Source organism: Hoplias malabaricus, chromosome 9 (genome assembly GCF_029633855.1).
Source record: "Hoplias malabaricus isolate fHopMal1 chromosome 9, fHopMal1.hap1, whole genome shotgun sequence".
NCBI classification, from domain to species: Eukaryota; Metazoa; Chordata; class Actinopteri; order Characiformes; family Erythrinidae; genus Hoplias; species Hoplias malabaricus.
The window spans coordinates 10032506-10053278 of NC_089808.1; the positions used below are offsets into that span (position 1 = coordinate 10032506).

The 20773-nt window shown below is 37.5% G+C and overlaps 1 protein-coding gene across 1 annotated transcript; it reads left to right on the forward strand.

Moving 5' to 3' along the window:
- The first annotated feature begins 1228 nt into the window (after nucleotides 1-1228).
- On the forward strand, nucleotides 1229-20557 carry fggy (FGGY carbohydrate kinase domain containing). The gene is made up of 16 exons (XM_066681145.1): nucleotides 1229-1323; nucleotides 2974-3179; nucleotides 4002-4113; nucleotides 4902-5053; nucleotides 5180-5268; nucleotides 6866-6981; nucleotides 7353-7481; nucleotides 7703-7806; nucleotides 7974-8081; nucleotides 10062-10123; nucleotides 10242-10392; nucleotides 11834-11908; nucleotides 12343-12463; nucleotides 13210-13304; nucleotides 17120-17181; nucleotides 18184-20557. Exons 2-16 carry the CDS (start codon nucleotides 2982-2984, stop codon nucleotides 18260-18262), a joined length of 1653 nt encoding a protein of 550 aa, XP_066537242.1. The 5' UTR covers nucleotides 1229-1323; nucleotides 2974-2981; the 3' UTR covers nucleotides 18263-20557.
- The last annotated feature ends 216 nt before the right edge of the window (nucleotides 20558-20773 follow it).

The following is a 20773-nucleotide window of genomic DNA, read 5'->3' on the forward strand; positions in this document are numbered from 1 at the left end:
ATGAACAGAATGCAAAGTATTTAGGTCTTTCACCATTTGTGGTACATAATATTTTAAAAAGATCCAGGGAATCCAGAGGAATTTCAGGCCATGGAGTGCAAGACTGGAAAGCATTGCAGAAAACCATTGTAACTTAACACAGTCCATTTGGTGCATGAAGTAATGCAAACTAAAAGTGTATTATGAAAAGATAAAACCATAGATCAGATTGATGCAGAAATTCTGCAATGTTCTTTGAACCCAAGCTCATCTCAAATGGTCAGAAAATAAAAAGGAAAGATGCTGATAAGTCCATGTTTCATATATACTTTTTTGAGTTCTGTCAAATTGAAAGGGACCATTCATGCCTTATCTGTAAGCACTTATCCAGTTCAGGGTTGCGGTGGGTCCGGGGCATACCAGGAATCATTGAGTGCAAGGCAGGAACAGACCCTGGAGGGGGCGCCAGTCCTTCACAGGGTGACACACACTCACACATTCCCTCACAACTACGGACACATTTGAGCAGCCAATCCACCTTTCAATGTGTGTTTTTGGACTGTGGAGCACCTGGAGGAAACCTCTAAATTGTATCTAAAGTACAATTACAGGGAATTATGCAAAACAGTGGTGAACATGATTCTGTCACAACTTTTTTGAAGTGTGTTGCAGGCATCACATTCTAAATGTTTATATATACCAAATATGAGTAATTTGGTAATTGAAAACTGAAAAAAATCCTTTGTACTTTTGTATAGGTTCAAGAAAGTTATCAAATCAGGGCTTTATTTTTTTTAAATTGCGCTTATTTATAAAAATAAAATAATTTCTGGAATTTGGGTTATATTTATAATACAAGTGCAGTAGCCATGTGCCTTCTTAGCAGTCTGCTCATCAAAAGTATAATAAATATAGCAAATAACATTTACATTTTCATAGGTGAAACGTTCATATTTAACATTTATTATAATAAATATACTGTGAATTATACAAACAATCTGATCACTTCTAATTCGCATGATTCAGTTCAGCATGAAAGTATTACTCGCAGAAGGGCCGCCTGTACGTTTTTGTCTTATTTAATATTCTTTGGAAAAAAAATTCCAGTGCAATTTCATATTTGCTGATTTCTGAGGCGTTCAAATCTTAAATGTACATAAATGGCAGCGTTTACATCTTAATGGCATAATTAATTAGACAATTTAAACACAGAAAGAATTCCCTTTAACATCCTTTGAGAACATGCAGTGTTGTTATTCCACTATTTGGTCCTTCACACTCGCCGTAGTTCAGGGTGCACTCTCAGTTCACTGGACTCTGGCAGATTTTAACTCTGCTTTTGTGGTAAATGTGTTTCATTTAATTTTTCTATTATTTGTGTTTAGCGATTTGCGTTATATGAAGACGTTTTTACGGACTTTTTTTAGTTTGTTTATTCGCTGTTCGAGAAATCAGCTCTCAGAAAGAAAAGTCTAATGAACCCGGAGGGGTGGAGGGGAATTATTGAATGTGGAATGTTGTTTTTCTGCAGTACGATATTATTTACTGTGATGGCCAGTGTAGAACAATATTTCATATAAATATATAGCGTGTAATATATCTTAAATTTGAGCCATTAGGTCGATTTTTATTAGTCGTGCTCTTGGCCCACCCCCACATATTTTGGTACAGTCCCTCCCCAGTACAGACAATCAAACTCGAAAGACTTCCAAACTGTACAGAGCTCATTAATCTCTCCAATGAATACATTCCTTTCTTTAGTATATATATATAAACAAAACATGTATCAAATTAATATATTCTCATTTAAATTACATATTTAGATATAATTTCGACTAAAAAAAAGCTGTTTATGAATCACTGGCTGTGTGAATTTGTCTTTTTGAGACACTGAAATATTTTATTTTAGAAGGCCATCTGCTCAGCTGTGTTGTTTAACAGATACAGAGTAAATTAAAGTGCTTTAAGCCTCTAAAAATTTTTTTCCTTCTTTGACATTGGCATATTAGTATGATTGAGTTTTACAGATTTGTACTTATTCTGAATATTCCCAATTAATTATTTTCCTTCTGTGATTAAAGTAAAAAAAAACCTGAAACTGAGTGTGTAAATGTAGACGAGAAAGTTTTATTTTTATAGCACATTCAAAACCAAAATGCTTTACAATAAAAGTGCTTTATATACATATTTGGGTCACCACCTACACAAACAAAGTAAACACAGGCATCACAGGGATCAACAGAAGTGGTAGCGACCTTAGAGATCGTGCAGGTGTATACACGTAAAGCATGACCACAATATAAGCAGGTGCTTTAAAATGCATAATTAATACCTTATACTCAAATATATAATGGGAGCCAGTGTAAGGAAGAAAAAACTGGGTTGATGTGGTCTTTTTTCTTTGTACCTGTTAATAATCTGGCAGTGCTGTTTTATACATGTTTTATGCATGACAGAGATGCTTCATTAATTCCAAAGTAAAGTATATGTATTTTTTTTTCAGTGAGAATCTTTGTAGCTATGTCTAGAGCTGTTAACATTCACGATAATACAGCAAATTCCCCTAAAATATACATTTCATCCCTCTTTAGTGGAAGTACGAGACTCACTCAACTGAGACTTGTAAAGTGCCACGAATTCTTCAAGAAATACCACTAAAATATTAACAACTGTTATGTAAATACACTTGGAGAAAAACACTCATTTCCAATGCTGTTATATCAGCTAACAGGCACCAGCATTGGCTGATATGGTGCTGGGGAGAAAGAGGGTTATAAGCGTAACCTGTTCATTTCCATGTCATAAAAATCTAGCTATGACTAATTTGACTAATTTCTCAGACAAATTCCTTATCACCCTGTCATCCTGGAGGTCTTAAAATGAACTTATATATACATTCATTCATTCATTGTCTGAAACTGCTTATCCAGTTCAGGGTCGCGCTGGGTCTGGAGCCTTCCCGGAATTGAACTTCTATATATTTTTCATATTCAGGTGATTAAATGCCAGGCCCTCTGTCTCTAGACTGGTATTTTGTTGGAGTGGATGTGGGCAGTGGCAGCGTGCGAGCAGCCCTGGTGACCTGTGATGGACGTATTAAAGCCACAGCGGAGGAGTCCATTACAATGTGGACCCCTCAGTCTGACCATTATGAACAATCTTCAGTGGACATTTGGAACAAATGCTGCAATACGGTTAAGGTAGAAACACACTGAACACAGACAGGACTGTGCACAGAAAGGAGCCATTGCTTGAAAAAAAGAGTACTCTTTGAAACTCTCTGTTTACATTTGGAGTCTCATAATCTGATATTGTACTTTCTTGTGATAAACTATGGTTCTTTTAATATATGTAATATCTAGTAAAATACATTAATTATGATAATTCTTTTTGGAGACTTTCTAATTCTGTAGAGATTCTTGTAGTGTTACTATAGATCTTTACCATAAGGAAGGTTTTCATTTCCAGTAATCAGGAATTAAATACATTCCTTATAATGGTAAAATTGTTCACCTGATTTACCTTCTCTATGTTCATATAATAGTTATCTATTAACTCAATTACTGTTCAGAACACTATGTTTGAAAAATGATCTGGTATAGTGCTAAGTGCTGGTAGCAGTGCTGCTTTTAACAGTTTACCCATTCACTGGCTGTTGTGTTACCTTGCTCTTTCATGCAAAGTCAGACACAGTAACTCGTGTAGCTGCACAATTTGTTTCAGTTGTCCACTAGTCCTTCATCAGTGGTCAGTGAATGCTGCACACAGGACGCATTAACACACCACCAACACGTCAGTGTCCCACACTGCAGTTACACCTGTGTAATGTAATTCCAAGGTCTGAATTTCTGCTTATATGCCAAGTCAAATTCAGCCATATAATCTAAAATATCATAAACCTGAAGATTAAAAAAAATAATAATTATAGTATCGAAAACATTGATTTTAAATGGTTTATTTATGCTTCAAACACCTGAGTGGGAGACCACATTTATGTTTCATTTATACTGTGTTTGTTGTAGAAAGTAACAGAAGGTGTTGAGAAAGATAGTGTGCGAGGGATTGGATTTGATGCCACATGTTCTTTGGTGGTTTTGGACCAGAACTTCCAGCCTGTGGCCGTCAACAAAGATGGTGAGCAGCTAAAGACTTTCAGAGTGTTTTTCAGGTGCTGAACTTGTAATATACTTGTAAATCCTGGGGCAGGATCATTTGCTGTTAAATGATCACAGACTGCTCTTAACAGATTAGTTCTACCTATAAACTCTACCTTAAAACAACTGCTGAAGGATGCCCCCCCCCAGTAACATGAATATAAAAGATTTTTACTTAGAGCCAGTCTTTCTCCCTTTGTGTTTCTAAGTAACCAATATACACTGTATGTCCAACATTTTGTAGGCACCTCGATAAATTAATTCAACAAAATTTAACATACATTCTGGACATAGACTTCCCATTGTGCAGTGCAGATTGTGTAATGTCCAAATAAATCCATTATATATGGTCATATATAATGACCATAAATGGAGCAGCTGTACATGAGCTTATGATCACTGTGCCTAATTCCAAGCATTAACTACAGAGGTTTAGACCCCACAGCACTGAACACTGGAGCAGTGTTGGATGGGGATGGAGCTCCTTTCCAATACATGTGAGTTGTAGAGGTCTGTATGATTCAGGACTAATCATCCATCAGTATTATCTGACATCACTATGTTCTCATGGCTAAACGCCATCACTCTCAAATACTCTCAAATATATTCCCACATTAAGTGCAAAGCCTTGTTAAAAGTGTTGAGGCTGTTTACTGCAGCAAAGCAATACCCTACATTTCAGAAGAATTGTTGGATAGGCAGATATTTGTGACCACAAACATTTTGTCATATAATATATAAGTTTTATTTTATCTTAATGAATTTCAGGAGTTAAAGAGAGGAACATTGTGATGTGGATGGATCACAGGGCGCTAGAACAGGCTTCTCGTATCACTGCCACTGGGCACAAGGTCCTGGGCAACGTCGGTGGTGTGATGTCTCCTGAAATGCAGCCTCCCAAATTGCTGTGGTTGAAAGAGGTCAGCTACTTCAGACTGAACAGCAGACATAAACACTCTTGTAGATGGGTTTACTATGCTGGTTAGTACATTAAGTTTTTTTTTTCTCCCAGATTCCTTTATTATCTTTTCATCTTGCTTGATCAGAATCTGAGGGAAAGCTGCTGGAAAGAAGCTGCACACTTCTTTGACCTCCCAGATTTCTTGTCTTGGAAAGCGACAGGCTCTCTGTCAAGGTGAGCTTGACCAACACTGAAAAAAATCAGTGCCATTGCTAGTGATTGCCTGAATCGTTTAAGGGATTTACAGCGCCCTCCATAATTATTGGCACCTCTAGTTAAAATGTGTTAAGAGCCTTAAAATAAATATTTTTTTTATTGCAGAAGCAAAAAACAATTTGCTGAAAAAAATTAAGATTAAGTGCTGTCTTGTTGGCAAAAGGAGGTTGTACAAGGTACTAACACCAGAGTGCCAATAATTGGGGCACACATGATTTCGTTCAAAAGATTTATTTCTTAATGTGTGATTTTTTTCCCCGCCAAATAAAGGCACTTGAACCAGGGGTGCCAATAATTATGGGGGGTGCTGTAATTTAATCATTGAACTTTTATGTTGGAATTTATCCCCAACTGAATAATAATGGGTTTAAATTCAATATTGTGAAATAAAATCAGGAAAAAACAAAATGTCTCCTGGGTTTGGAGACATTTCTACATTAAGTGATCAGAAACAGCCAAAATTTCGGGTTAATGATTTTCAATGTTTAGTGTCCTCTCCATTGTCTAAAAATACTCCGGATGCCTCTGCCATGACCAGAGAGAGAGACTAGCATAGTGGACCGAGACAGTTTGTTTTTTTACTCATTTACAGACACTGGGGCTTTGTAAACATATTAGATTGGTTTCTACCACACAAACAGACTGGAGAGCTAGCAAATGGTAAGGTGAATTTTATAAAAAGCGTTTTTTGATTATAATTGTGAACATTGCTGTTAAATTGTCTAAACCAAAACTTACATATTTTTGGATACAGTATTACCCCTAAGAACGTAACAAATCAATGCAGCACAACTAAAAACAAATGTAGTGACAAATAATTTTTCTTACCATCCGTCTTTTTCAAACTACTTAATTTTTGGTTATGTTTTGTTGCATAAAATGACAATTATCATTTTTAATACTACAAAAGAGTTACCATAAAATTACAGAAGCGTGGGAGGTTGTTTGAATTGTGAACTACAGTTGTACGTAACACACACAAATGATATTTTAAATAATTTGTACACCTCGGATATACACTACCTTGCAAATGAAGTCACACATAATAATATTTAACACACAATTTTCATGTTATCAGCTCCAACTGCACATTGTATTCCTACAAACTCTAATCACTTGGGAGTTCAGAGTAATCTTTTAGCTTCCTTTGACCCTGTTCTTCAGTGGTCAGGACTCTACAGGACCTCAGGTATAGGTAATTGTAACCACAGCACAGGTAAAGGTAATTGTAATAGTTTTGTTCAAATATATGCTCACTGGATACATTGGACTAGGAGTGTAGAAAGAAAGAAGATATTTTAATATTTTGAAAGGTATATATTTTTGAGTTGTGGAAGTGGTTGAAATACCTTCAATCTTCACTGCATTTCTCAGTATTCTCCATAGAGAGGCACTACTATTTTAAAGTTTTGATACATAACCAGGACCAGTATTAATACACTGTATAGCCTTGAATGATGACAGGTTGATGAAATAGATCATCTTATTGGTAAGGACAGTATATTTGAACACCCCTAATTTATCTCTGCCTCAACATCCCTCCACAATGCTTTAGATCGTTATGCACATTGGTGTGTAAGTGGACATACTCGCCCCCAGATGGATGGGACGACAGCTTCTGGACCACCATTGGTTTAGAGGACCTGCTTGAAAACAAACATTCCAAAATTGGTAAGAGTACATCACGTTTGCACTGTACTGATTTTACATGGTGATTGCTTTTTTCAAATCAGGAATATGGTACACTATCTGTAAATGAAGTCTTTCATAGTCCAAAACATCAAAATCATCTCTGTTTGGTGTCACAACCATGAAGATGTTTACATATGGCACTTTACCTGCACCATATCATTTTAAGTCATATACAGTATGGTTGAGTTGATGAAGTTGAAGACACAGATGACTATTAAACACCGTGTCATGGTGCTGTTCCTGGCTTTTGGGAAGCACATGGATCATTGCAGCCTTTAAGGGATCTCCATATTCAAAAGGAACATGTTTTTACTAGTTACATAAGCATTGTTTTTCTGCCTTTTTTCCAGGAGAGCAGACTTGCTGTCCAGGTAGGCCTGTTGGAGAAGGCCTCACTCAAGAAGCAGCTAAGGACTTGGGCCTGACTCCAGGAACAGCTGTGGGGGCATCTCTTATTGATGCCCATGCAGGAGGGTTGGGTGAGTGGGCAGTTAGATGGAGGCTGTCAGGGTGCACCCTTAAGTAGCTACATGTTGTGTGTCTACATTTTAAGATGAGCTTTTGGAACCTCAGAGATTAAATGAACTTTTAAAAGAAATATTATCACTGTCAGTAGTTAACAAAAGCTAGTGATCGTTATGTAAATATTAGTTTCACATATTGAAATATTTATGTGTAAATTTGACTTTTTCTTATCTAGGAGTGATTGGAGCAGATGTGACCGGGCACCGCCTCCCCTGTGAAAACCAGCCAATCACGTCTCGCATGGCTCTAATCTGTGGAACATCCTCATGTCATATGGCTGTAAGCTCTGCCTCTCATTGACCCTAAACATAACATTTTATACAACTGGAGACACTCTAAGATTTATCTGCATTGGGTTTATGTGAATGAGTAAATGTGTGTGTGTGTGTGTGTGTGTGTGTGTGTGTGCATGCTTTCTCATTTCTCTATGTATCTGTGTGCTGCAGGTGAGTCAGAAGCCTCTGTTTGTTCCCGGTGTGTGGGGTCCTTATCTCTCTGCCATGATTCCAGGCCTTTGGCTCAATGAAGGTGGACAGAGCGCTACTGGTGGACTGGTCAGTCTCATTCACTCCAACACAGTCCACTATGTGTTCAGTCCATCTTAGTACACTTTTGTTATAGCTCAAAAATCGGTCCAGTTAGTCTGACATATCTTAATCTAAATTAGTTTAGCTCACTCAAGTTTATTCAATGTATTATAAAGCCAATATATAGGGTGGGCCATTTATATGGATACACCTTAATAAAATGTTACGTTAAAACCAAGCACACTATTGTTTTTCTTGTGAAATTCCCAATAAGTTTGATGTGTCACATGACCTTCTTCCCATTAAAAAAACAAAAGTTGGATGCAAAATGGCCGACTTCAAAATGGCCGCCATGGTCACCACCCATCTTGAAAAGTTTCCCCCCTCCCATATACTAATGTGCCACAAACAGGAACTTAATATCACCAACCATTCCCATTTTATTAAGGTGTATCCATATAAATGGCCCACCCTGTACTGTAATGAACGGCCTGGATGGGCGGACGTTCCTGTGGAGGGAGCAATGAATGGTTGATAGCTAGATGCACAGCCCTCCGTACAGTGTGAAGCGAGGGAGACCATTCATTGGGCATAGGAGCACCCACACTCCACTCCATTCAGTATAATCCAGAATATCCGCAGCAGGCAAAGCAAAACAAGTTATAACCCAGTGCTAACCACCAGCCTGTTTACCCATTCACATCTTAATTCTCTCTCCCTCTTACATTGCAGCGTCCAAGCAATTAACCCAAAGTGTCTAAAAGTGACCTTTGCAGTACGTAGCCCACTTATGTCCAGTTCCTTCCAATATAGCCCAGCTGATTTCAGTTTAGTCGAACTCAGGACTGTTTAATATAGTTCAATGTAACTCAAGCCATTTTATTCAAGTTCAGTCTAGGTCAGTTAAAGGTCATAGTACAGCTAAGTCCTCTTTAGACAGAGTTTCGGTTCCTTAAAACAAGGGTTCTCAACCTATAAATGACACAGGAAGGCAGGGGGTATGGGTTTGTGGGGTGTTGTTTTTTTTGCTTTCGTGGTAGTAAATTATAGTATACTATATTAAATATTACAGCCACAATAATCTGTAGCAGAACTGATTTGCTAACTCTATATGATTCTAGAAGATAAGCTGATCACAGTAAGATATAATATATGAGAGACAAGCAGAGTGTGTTTTTGTCTAGTTGATTGCAAAAACACACTCTGCTTGTCTCTCATATATTATATCTTACTATGACCAGCTTATCTCCTAGAAACACCTAGATGCCTTCCTGGTGAGGTGTTCTGGGCATGTCCAACGGGGAGGAGGCCCTGGGGAAGACCAAGAACACGCTGGAGAGACTACGTGTCTTGACTGGCCTGGGAACGCCTCTGTATAACCCTGAAGGAGCTGGAAGCAGTTGCTGGGGAGAGGGAGGTCTGGGTTTCTTTACTCTGACTGCTTCCCCCGCGACCCGAACTCGGATAAGCTGTGGATAATAGATGGATGGATGGAATGATTGCAAAGCCGTGTTTTAGTAGCTGTAAAAGCTTATGACCCAACTTCATAAAATTATGTGGATGGAAAAGCCAACAGCATCTATAGAATATTGTTACAAGTTCAGAGTGTACTGTCTTCATTTTATTTCACAAAAATGGGACACCCAGTAATGTGAAAAGTGGCTAAATATGCTATTAATCAGTTTTAATTGTTTAAATATGTTTTTTATGAATTTAAGTTCAGCGATTATGCTCCTACTTTCCCGAGAGGTGGTTGGTATTTGTTTTAGCTAAGTACTAAACAACCCACAGTACCTGTCTATGAACCAGTTGTTGGGAACCTCTAATTCAAAACACAGTAGATAACCATTATCAAGCAGCGATGACATGCCATACTTATTTTTTATTTAATTTAGGGGCTTCAGGGTTAAACAGTTGCAAAACACAAAGTAATTAATTTATTCAGTACCACAGCTTCAGACATGTTGTGTGAATATTTATATATGTATTTATGCTTCTTTTTTACAGATTGATCACATGGTCAAGGGACATGCAGCTTTCCCACAGTTAAAGGAACAGGCAGAGAAAAGGTGTGTTGTGTTGATTCCTCAGTATTTAGAGTGCATAAATGTGAGTTAATGATATAAATGATTCCCAAGCATTTAAATATTTGAATTAAAACAATATAATATGTTTGCTTGTTTTCAGTGGGGAACACGTTTATTCTTTCTTAAATCACTATCTTAACGATATGAGAAAAGACCAAAAGCATCTGGACCAGCTGACTTCTGGTCTGCATGTGTGGCCAGATTTCCATGGCAATCGGTCTCCCCTAGCTGACCAGAGCCTGAAGGGTATGGTGAGTGTGAAGCTTTAATTACAGAATAGAGTAGGATATAGCCACTAAGCTTCACTACCACAGCCAGTCAGCTCTGTTACTACAGTGAGAAAGCCCTCGTGCTCACATACCTATCAACCCTGCTGCCATGATAACGCGACCTACTCACTGTATGCATGTCTGTGTCCAGTGTAATTACTACATGTACATTTTAATGGTTTTTCTCACTATAAACTTTCCCCACTGCTTGAGAGTTTTTCTGTTACATTCTGAGAATTAGCCAAGGGCCTTTTCATTATAGTTGTTAAGTTGTTTGGCTGTGAACTAATTATCTGATGGTAATAAATTGCCATTATTGAAAACTCATATGCTACTTCATTACTGAAGTTGGATCACAAGGTAATTCTGCAGAAAATTATTTTCTAAAATTTACAATAGCTGTCCAAGCTCTGTCATCAGGAGATCACCAGTTTGATCCCTGGCAATGCTTCAGCCATCTGAAGCCAGAAGTCAGAAAGAGCACAGCTGGCCTCACTCACTGTATAGACTCCCCCATCCGCACATCATACAAGCACAGTGCTAGCTGACCGTCTGTTTGGGGGAGTCCTAACTATTAGATGGAATTTGCAATGATGATTTTGGGAAACGTTTAAATAGAATTTGAAAATAGTCCAAGCTTAAGATGATGTGGATGTAAACAAATTAAAGTAATCCTATACATGCTAGACGTTGGATGCGTTTGCTTATTTTCATTATTAGCTACATTAGCACCTTAGGCTATATTCCCATTACAAGCCTCATTCCAATTTATATTAATATTGGATTTGGCTTCACAATTCACATTTATAAATCTAAGTGAGCTGTATCTGTTTGTAACGTAAATGAATCTGTTTTTGAAATGGCATACGTATGCAAATTGATACAGTTGTGTGGCTCAGTACCAAATAGTTCCCTATGCCCTGTGTAATGCATGATGTAGGCACTTAAATAATGGCTTCTGCACCCAAGTATTGTGCAATATGTCTAACACATCCATTTATATTAAGCTATCAAATGCATGGCTTCTTTTCTAATCAGTGCATTATTTTGGTGCAGTAGCTGTAGTTTCATCACCCATGTAGTGCACTATGTAGGAACCATGGAGCCATTTGAGACACAACTTCTGCTGATGTTCTGGCTGATGACAAAAGCACTAAGCACATGCAAACAGGCAAAAAAAATGCATTAATCTGATCTGAACGTTCATATTTATGTCGCATGCCCATGAATCAAATGTCTAGCTGATCTAAGGTGACCTCCAATTAGATCAGAAAATATGTGAATAAAATATGTTTTCACATTAGGTAATAGTTTCACAATAAGGCAAAAAAGTCAGATATGAGTCACTTCAGCCTGGTAATGTGATACCAACATTTTTGTTGTTGTTTTTTTTTGTTTGTTTGTTTTGTTTTTTCACATCCAGGTTGTGGGACTCTCCTTGTCCCACACACTGAAAGATTTGGCTCTTCTCTATCTGGCTACGCTTCAAGCAATTGCTGTGAGTTCACCTGACCAACTGTTAATGTGGAAGCTGCAGTAATTTTTTAGCTACTACAAGAAATGTGATGCACATCCACATTGGTTTACATTGTTAAAAATCAAAGTGCATAAATTCAGTGCATATTTCTAGAAAGATTTTTTAATTGTTACAAATATTTACATTATATTAAATAGTTAATATTAAATTCTCATAATTCATGTTTCTCACACATACACATACCCACACACACACACACACACACCTGTCCTTTATAAAAATGGTTATTTTACCAATAAAATGCTATTTTTAAAAGCCTAAATTCTTTAAGGAACCAAAATATGTTATTTGTGATATTTCGCTGTAGAAAATTTATTTTTATGATTATTACTTTTTGCCCATTTGTTGTTTTGTGTGACGTTTTTTTTTTTTTTTTTTTTTTTTTTCTATCTCAGCTTGGGACTCGACACATTCTGGATGCAATGCGAGAGGCAGGACATGACATCAGCACCCTGTTCCTTTGTGGGGGGCTGAGTAAGAATCCTCTGTTTGTGCAAATGCACGCAAATGTAACAGGTAAAAAAAAAAAAAGACAGAGAAGCTGCTTCGCTGAATAAAATCTGGTGTTAAAGCTCAGCTCTGTATTTCTTGTATAGTACTGGGAATAAATCAGAGACTGCCCTTAATTTTTTTTGGTAGATTATACGTACATTTGAGGATATATATTTAAAGAGATTAGATACAAGATAATCCACACGCACAAGGAAATGGAAAATCAATGAAAAATACATTTAAAAGCTGGATTTTCCAAAACGTGTGTTCTCAGAACAATGGACTAACCATCCCAGAGCCCATACCATAGTGTCATTAAATGTATGTGTGATTATCATGAGAAGCAGAGAATCCCATAATTGAAGGGATTTTCAAGGTATGGACAATAATTTGTACAGATTTGTTTGAAAAGCTGAAGTCTCCCTAAAAACAAACCCTGTAATAATTGTTGGCAGCACTAAATATGGAAAAAAAATGGTCTAATATATCTTCTGTTTTTAATTGTCATCAACGGTGGTATTCATTTTTACACACTACAGGGTGTATAAACGTTAGCATACATTATATGTACAGAAAGTATTAAGGAAACAGCAATGCTGACAGACTGACACATTGCCCACCTAACACAGTGACCTTTCTGTGACATTAAGACTTTTTTCCTTTTGCTTTTATGTTTCATAATCTGCTTTCACACATTGTCCTCCTTAAATTTCCTCTCATCATGATCAATCACTACTTCTGTCCCTGTGTGTGTGTGTGTGATTTGGTAGGTCTGCCAGTTGTTCTGCCTGCAGAGAGAGAGGCAGTGTTGGTGGGGGCTGCTGTGTTGGGGGCTTGTGCCTCAGGTGACTACAGCTCCATTCAGGTACATTCAAACTTAAAACTGCATTTTAACCATTTTAATTTCATGTCCATATCAAATATGGATAAACTTTGGCCAGATTCTCTTTACACTTAAAATACACTTAAAATCTCAATAACATTTAATCTTCTGACCATAAATGTTTGACCAGATGAATACAGTTGTGTTTCCTTACATGAGCAGCGCATAAACCCATATGTTTCATTTCACTGTAGTGCTCTACATATGGTGTAGGGAGAGATTTGACATGGATACCCCGGTTTCTCATTGACCCCTACAGTTTTGTTATACACGTCTAAACACGGTGGCATGACAGGTAGTGTCCTGGAGTTTCTGTGTCTGTTAGGAGTTTGGTGTGTTCTCCCTCTGTCTCTGTGGGTTTCCTCCAGGTGCTCCAGTTTCCTCCCTCAGCCCAAAAACACATGTTGGTCTTTGGGTTGGCGACTCAAAAGTGTCCATAGGTGTGAGTGTTTGAGTGAATATGCCCTTGCCTTGCACTCAGTGATTTCAGGTAGGCTCCGGACCCAGATTTCAGGCACAAGTTATGTCTTGTGTATCTATGATTTTTTCATTTGAAGCTTTATATAACAGACGAAGGCACACAGAAAAGATACAACTTGGTTGTATTTTGTAAAAATAAACACATTTACAAATTGATGCCTGAGACAAAAACATGCCTCCAAAAACATTGGGACAGAGGCATGTGTGACATTGTTTTATATCATCCTTGATTACACTGTGTAATAATTTTGGGACTGAGGATACCAATTGTTAAAATATTGCAAGTGGATTGTATGAGCCTTATTGCTGCATACAAGTCTTGAGCTGCTCAATAATCTTTAGTCGCTGTTGTCTGATTCTCCTCTCCATGATGCACCATATGAGACAGATCTGGACTGCAAGCAGTTCAGTCAAGCACATGCACTGTGTGTCTAAGAAGACATGTTGTTGTAGCACATATAATGAGGCCTGGCATCGTCTTGCTGAAATAACCATGGGCTTCCCAGGAAAAGATGTTGCCTTGACAGCAGCATATGTCTCTCTAAAAGTGGACTTAGTTATATGACAAGGTTTCCAAAGTGCTCTCCAGGCCATTTGACTATATTTGTGACAGTAGCGTAAGTTTCTCATGCTATACTATCTGAGGACTCAAAAGTCATGCACTTCTTTTTTGTGTTGCCTACACAGATAATGATTTTTTTGGATTGCCACAATATATTACAATATTATGCACATTAGATTGTAAAGTATTTATTGTACTGAACATTTAAAATGATGTTTGTTCAAATAAGGGGAGGTTTTCTTTGTGATTTTTCAGAAACAAAATTAACAAATGACACATTCTGGTTTTTATTGCATGTTAAATGTCCTCAACTTTTCTAGAAAATGGGTTTGTGAGTTTGTATCATTTTGTGTACAGAGAAATGTTAACCTTTAATCTAATATTCTTGTCTGTGTCTTTTAGTGAACTGTCTATTGAATATGAAGTAAAAGCTGGATGAGTCTGTACAGCATGAGAAAGTATGTGCACGGACTCTGTATTCAGTGGCAAACATTCAGTGACTGAAAGTTTCCTCTAAACCAGCACTGTAGCCACAGTTAGCTTGGGGTCAGGCTTATTTTGCACAGTAGTGCAAGGTTGGGTTTTTTTTTTCTCACTGTAACCCACTACAATTTCACACTGACTCAGTGTCCTGAATTACTCTGAAACTTGAAAAAGCTGAAGATTATGCTGAACTTACTGTTGTATGTTTTTTTTTCCCATTGACACAGCACAAAGGATGTAGCTCGTCAGGTTCACAAAATGTTCCTATGAAAAAACCTTACAAATGATCTTAATGCAATGCAGTTATTATAATAATGTCTGTGTGTGTGTGTGTGTTTGTGTGTGTGCACATGTATGCATCGACCAACCAAAACATGAGCCCGACATGAGCTCCATGTTTCTGCACTCCTTGTTCATTTTATCACTTAACCATATATGTTCACTTTATTATGACGGAGAATTAGGGCCATGGCTTTGAAACTATATATATATATAATTAAATGAAGTCATATTTCTCTGCGCCCTGTGAAGGACTGGCGTCCCCTCCAGGGTGTATTCCCGCCTTGCGCCCGATGATTCCAGGTAGGCTCTGGACCCCCGCGACCCTAAATTGGATAAGCGGTTACAGATAATGGATGGATGGATGGATATTTCTCTGCACCTGTAATTGAGCAGATACAACTGCAATGTAGTAGAGGAATGCACTGTATTGCTGAAGTCATACTATGGTACAGATTTTAGGAATAAATACTCAGTCCTCTGGCACATCAGGACCACAGTGTGATTAGTATTTGAACATTGAAACGGTTGTGCAAGGACCCATTTATTCAGAAGAAAGCATGTAGTTTCACATGATATAATTAATGATCATGAAAAATTATCAATCCAAAGGGAGTGGAACTCCGGCGTGCCCAAAAGGCTCCATTGGCGTTATGGTGTATGGACTCATACAATAAACTAAAGCTGTATCGCAGTCAGTGGCTGAACTGACTGTATTAGTCGTCAGTGGTCAGTTTAACCTAGTGTAACTTTATGTTTGCAATACGATAGTTTCATGTTTACAATACAACTTTAAATCAACACTGGCTAAGGGACAAGTGCAACTTGATGTATGTATGAATGGAAAACAGTGTGCTGCTGTTATGGACTATATATAATTACATATTTTATATCTTAACTTTAAATTGAGTAAATGTGTTTTATATTGCGCTGGAAAATTGCACCTTAATTTCGTTGAACAATGTTTGTTACATTGTTACAGTGACAATAAAGATTCTTAACTTATATCATGTGGATGGTAGCATTAAATAATTATGTTCACTTCATTGACTGCTTCTTTCGCAACTCACTCTATGGCAGACAGACTGGGAGTCTGTCAGTATTCTGACTTTATTCTCTGAATGATTTCAACTTAATTCTCTGAATATTTTTTTTTTCAATGCCATGGCCCTAAAACTTTATCATACTTTATAGTTCTACATTTACCGTCTATAGTATATCTGTTGCTCTTCATACTAGCACAACACACACTAACACACTACCACAACGTCAGTATCACTGCAGAGCATAGAATGATCCACCACCCCAGTAATACCTGCTCCTTTGTGGTCATAACCATTGAAAAACAGGGTGAGAGGGAGCTAATAAATTATGAAGAGTAACAAATGGTGTACAGTCTGTAAGTGTAGAACCATAACCTGCACCTATATGGTCAGTGGAACTGACAAAGCCAACAATGTAGGAACAAGGAAGTGGTGCTAATGTTTTATCTGAATCTGAATTGGAATCTGATTTACTTACATTTAACATATATAATTCAGAATTATTGATTTAGTAGATTCATTTTCTTTTATATAAAAAAAAAAAGTGTCATAGTGTCATAGTCACACAGCTCCAGGGACCTGGAGGATGTGGGTTCGATTCCCACTCCGGGTGACTGTCTGTGAGGAGCTTGGTGTGTTCTCCCTGTGTCTGTGTGGGTTTCCTCCTGGTGCTCCGGTTTCCTCCCACGTTCCAAAAACACATGTTAGTAGGTGGATTGGTGACGTGTCCTTAGGTGTGAGGGTGTGAGTGTGTGTGTCACGCTGAGAAGGACAGGCGCCCCCTCCAGGGTGTGTTCCCACCTTGCACCCAGTGATTCCGCGTAGGCTCCAGACCCACCGTGACCCTGAACTGGATAAGCGGTTACAGACAATGAATGAATGAATGAATGAATGAATGAATCTGGCTTTTGAGCAAGATGTCAGTTAACCACTTCTCTCATCACTTTCAGGAAGCTATGGAGAAAATGGCCAGAACAGGAAAAGTCATCCAGCCAAACCTGGAGCTTGAGAGGTAAACGGAAATGTACTCTTTATGTCTAGTTGCAGTTGCAGACCACTCATTTGATTGTTAATACTTCTCCTTCAAATTACACCCCTGTGGACATAGATGTTTAATTATGAATGCACAGCTTGTGTAATCTCCACAGAAAAGCATGAAATGAATGGGACTCTCTGGATCAGCTATACATGAGCGAAATATCTCCAAGCATTGGCTGGAGAAATTAACTCAACACTGGGCTGTGGATCAGTGGTACCGCATACTTTTGCACCTTAGGACACTAATGTTGCTGTGGCTGAATGCTAGCACATCCCTACAGCATCTTGTATAAAGTCTTCTGAGATTAGCTTTCACTGCAGCAAAGATTGATGATAAGATGATCAGACGTTCAAAAAAAAAAATAAAAATAAAAAAAAATATATATATATATATATATACACACACACATATTTGGTCAGTGTTCTTAAATTACTGAACATATCCACATTATTGTTGATGTATATTGTATAATATGGAATGTGAAAATATTAATCTCAGTTGAAGTACCATATTGTCCATATTTGTCAATACATATCACTGCTATACTGCACCAGTGGATTCATACTGTCCACTATACACTGTAGATACACTTCATATTTAATCTGTAGCGTAATCATTGAAGGCAACATTATATTTGGATGTGTCTCTATTTGTATACTTACTTTATTTATTTATTTTATTTATTTTACACGAAGCTAATTGCATTTTGTTGGATTGTTTTTAGCAATCCAAATATATATATATATATATATATATATATATATATATATATATTTGGCATGGAGCCTAAGAACACCATGCCCAATGTTAAGCACTGACAAGTAGGTATTAATTCTTCCCAGCACTGGATGGAGTATTGATGCAGTGGAACTGCATCCCCTAGTGATGGAGCTCTAACCTATACAACCAACAATGAGGACCCATGATTTCAGAAAGACTGCCGACTGTTTGATTAAGCCATTGTGTCCTCCACAGTTTCTACAGGAAGAAGTTTGCAGTGTTTCTGCGGCTAGTTGCCCACCAGAGAGAGTACGCAGCCCTGATGAATGATTGACAGCTGGCACCACTGGCTCTCTGCAGCGTTCTCAGGAAGTGAAAGGGTGCAGTACAGTCCCACCGGGCTTCTGTAGAGCAGCTTTACAGTTTCCTCTGTGGTGAGGTGATTGGTTGATTTTTTTTTTTTTATTTTAGAGAGAATTGGTTTCCTGCTGCTTCTGGTGATTTCAGCAGAGTTGCACTTGGATGTGAACAGCATTCATTTATATGATGATAATATTGATGCCTTGTCAAATGAAAAGAAAATAATATTACAGGACCTGCCAAATATAATCATGGCACTGTGTCCTCACTGTAAGTGATGCGAACGAGTGGCACGGCAGAAGTCAAATTAAAGTCAGCAGGTTAAAGCAGGATATAAATGAACTTCTGACCAATCAGAAAATAACTTGAGACTGCTTTTAAAATATAGAAGTTTCCTAGATGCTCTGTTTAAAAGATACCTCAGGCATAAATGTAAAAAAAAAAGGGCTAGCATATTAACACTAGTTTACAGGACTTTTTATTGGCTGTACTAGATTACACACGGACATGTTAAATCAAATTTGGTTGATTCATGTACCACTTCCTGATTCTGAGTTTAGTGTAAGTCTTGAGAAGACTCGGATTTGATTTATCTGTCTAGATTATAAACCTGAATGCACAAATTTCCATGAGGAATTTAAGGAATAAACAACATTTATAACTAAACCTTAATGAAATAAAAATGTTACTACAATAAATAAGCCAATGTTGGAACTACAGGCTGGTGCTGATGTTTTACATCATTCATGTAATAATGCATTGAAGGAAACATGCATCTCTAAAATCCATTATAACCATGCAACTTTTTCACCTTTGCAAATTATCCACGTCATCGGCACTGATGCACCGCTGATACCATGTTCTGATACCATGAGAGATGTTGGCATTTGCATATATCACTGATATCAGTTGATATAAACTAGGCCAAGAAAGTTTAGCTGTGTTTCTGTAAAGATTTTATCTGTGGTGCTCTGCTTGCATAAATAAGTTTCAGGCTACATTTCATGAGGAAGCAGAAGGCTGTTTTATGTGATTAACAGCTCTCTGAAGCGCCCCTGAGCAGACCTCACCCCGAGAGTTCAAAATGAGTTGGTTTTTCTGTGTTTTTTATTTAAATGATGAATATAATAGAGAGAGGTTGCCCTGTCCAGGTTGTGATCCTTCCTTGCAGCCTTTGAATACTGGTAGGCGCTGGAAACACAGGGATGAATCAATCAGTGAATGAATACATATTTAAAGCCTGAGATAAACCTGACTTACAGGCTTTGTATTACATGAATCCCTTCATTTGTATATAATCCCATACAGAAACTCATTTGACCGTATCTGGGTTACTAACAGTAGGCAACAAAAACTCCTATGATATATTAAAAGGCTCATTTGTAGATTGGAGACCTTTGTGATATCAACCAAGGCTACAGTGTGCAGCTGGCAGATACAGCAGCCGATGAGTTTCCCTTAGTGTCTATGTTCTAGTATCTAATACCAGCAGGATCAAAGCCATCCTGTAGATCATAAACCTCTTCCGTTTTACTGATCGGTTGCTCCAAATCCCCAACAGCTGGGAAAGCAACCGGATTCACACAAGAACCTCTTAGCACTTATTAATGAAGTTAAAACAGGCAGCAAACACACACATGGGGTCAGTGTGCAATGACAGAACAACAAATACATTCACCGTGGTCCACGTTTCAAATCCTCAGAACAGGTGCTGGTCCAAGGTGAGGTTAAAGCAGGACCCTCACCGATCATTGTTTTACTCTGTCATGTTGCACAGGGCTGAATGATATTCATGAAAATCTGTACTTTCAGTCTTTCAAACCACTATTGGAATGTTTATTTAATGTGGCATTTTTGTTTTACAGTGAATTAAAAGTCTAATATTGGCCTAATATTTTGGCTAAGACCAGCACATTTTATGTATGTATTATTTGGGATTTGCTGATTTTGGTCTGCTAAATAAGTGTCGTTATAAAGCTCTCACAGACCCAAAAAAATATAACTATATCGTGTCAAGGAAGTATTCTATGACTTAGCATCAAAACAAACGAACAAATAATTGCTGCTATAGTTGCACAGTGTAAAACAAGTTTTGGTACTTGAGCAGAGAGCAAATTATTTACAAGTTTATTTGTTTCTGGTTTGGAATGATTGCCAGCTTTTTCAGTTGAGCCTGTCCTTGCCTCTGATGTGACGTTTGTGATGTGATCTTCTCAGCTTGTGAAATGTATTTTGGATTGCATTCTGAACTGTGATTTTGTCTTTAATGAAAGTGTGCAAAAATGAGCACAAATAAAAAAATTGATTTAGCATCCAATAAAAGTCCTTTTTGTTTTACAAGACTCCAATAGTTACACACGTAAATTATTTCTCAATTTAAAATATTTTGCAGTAAACTTTGCTCAAATAAAATAAATGTACATATATGCTATATTTAATATATAAATCAATTTATATCTCTGCCCTATTGCTACAGACAGAAATA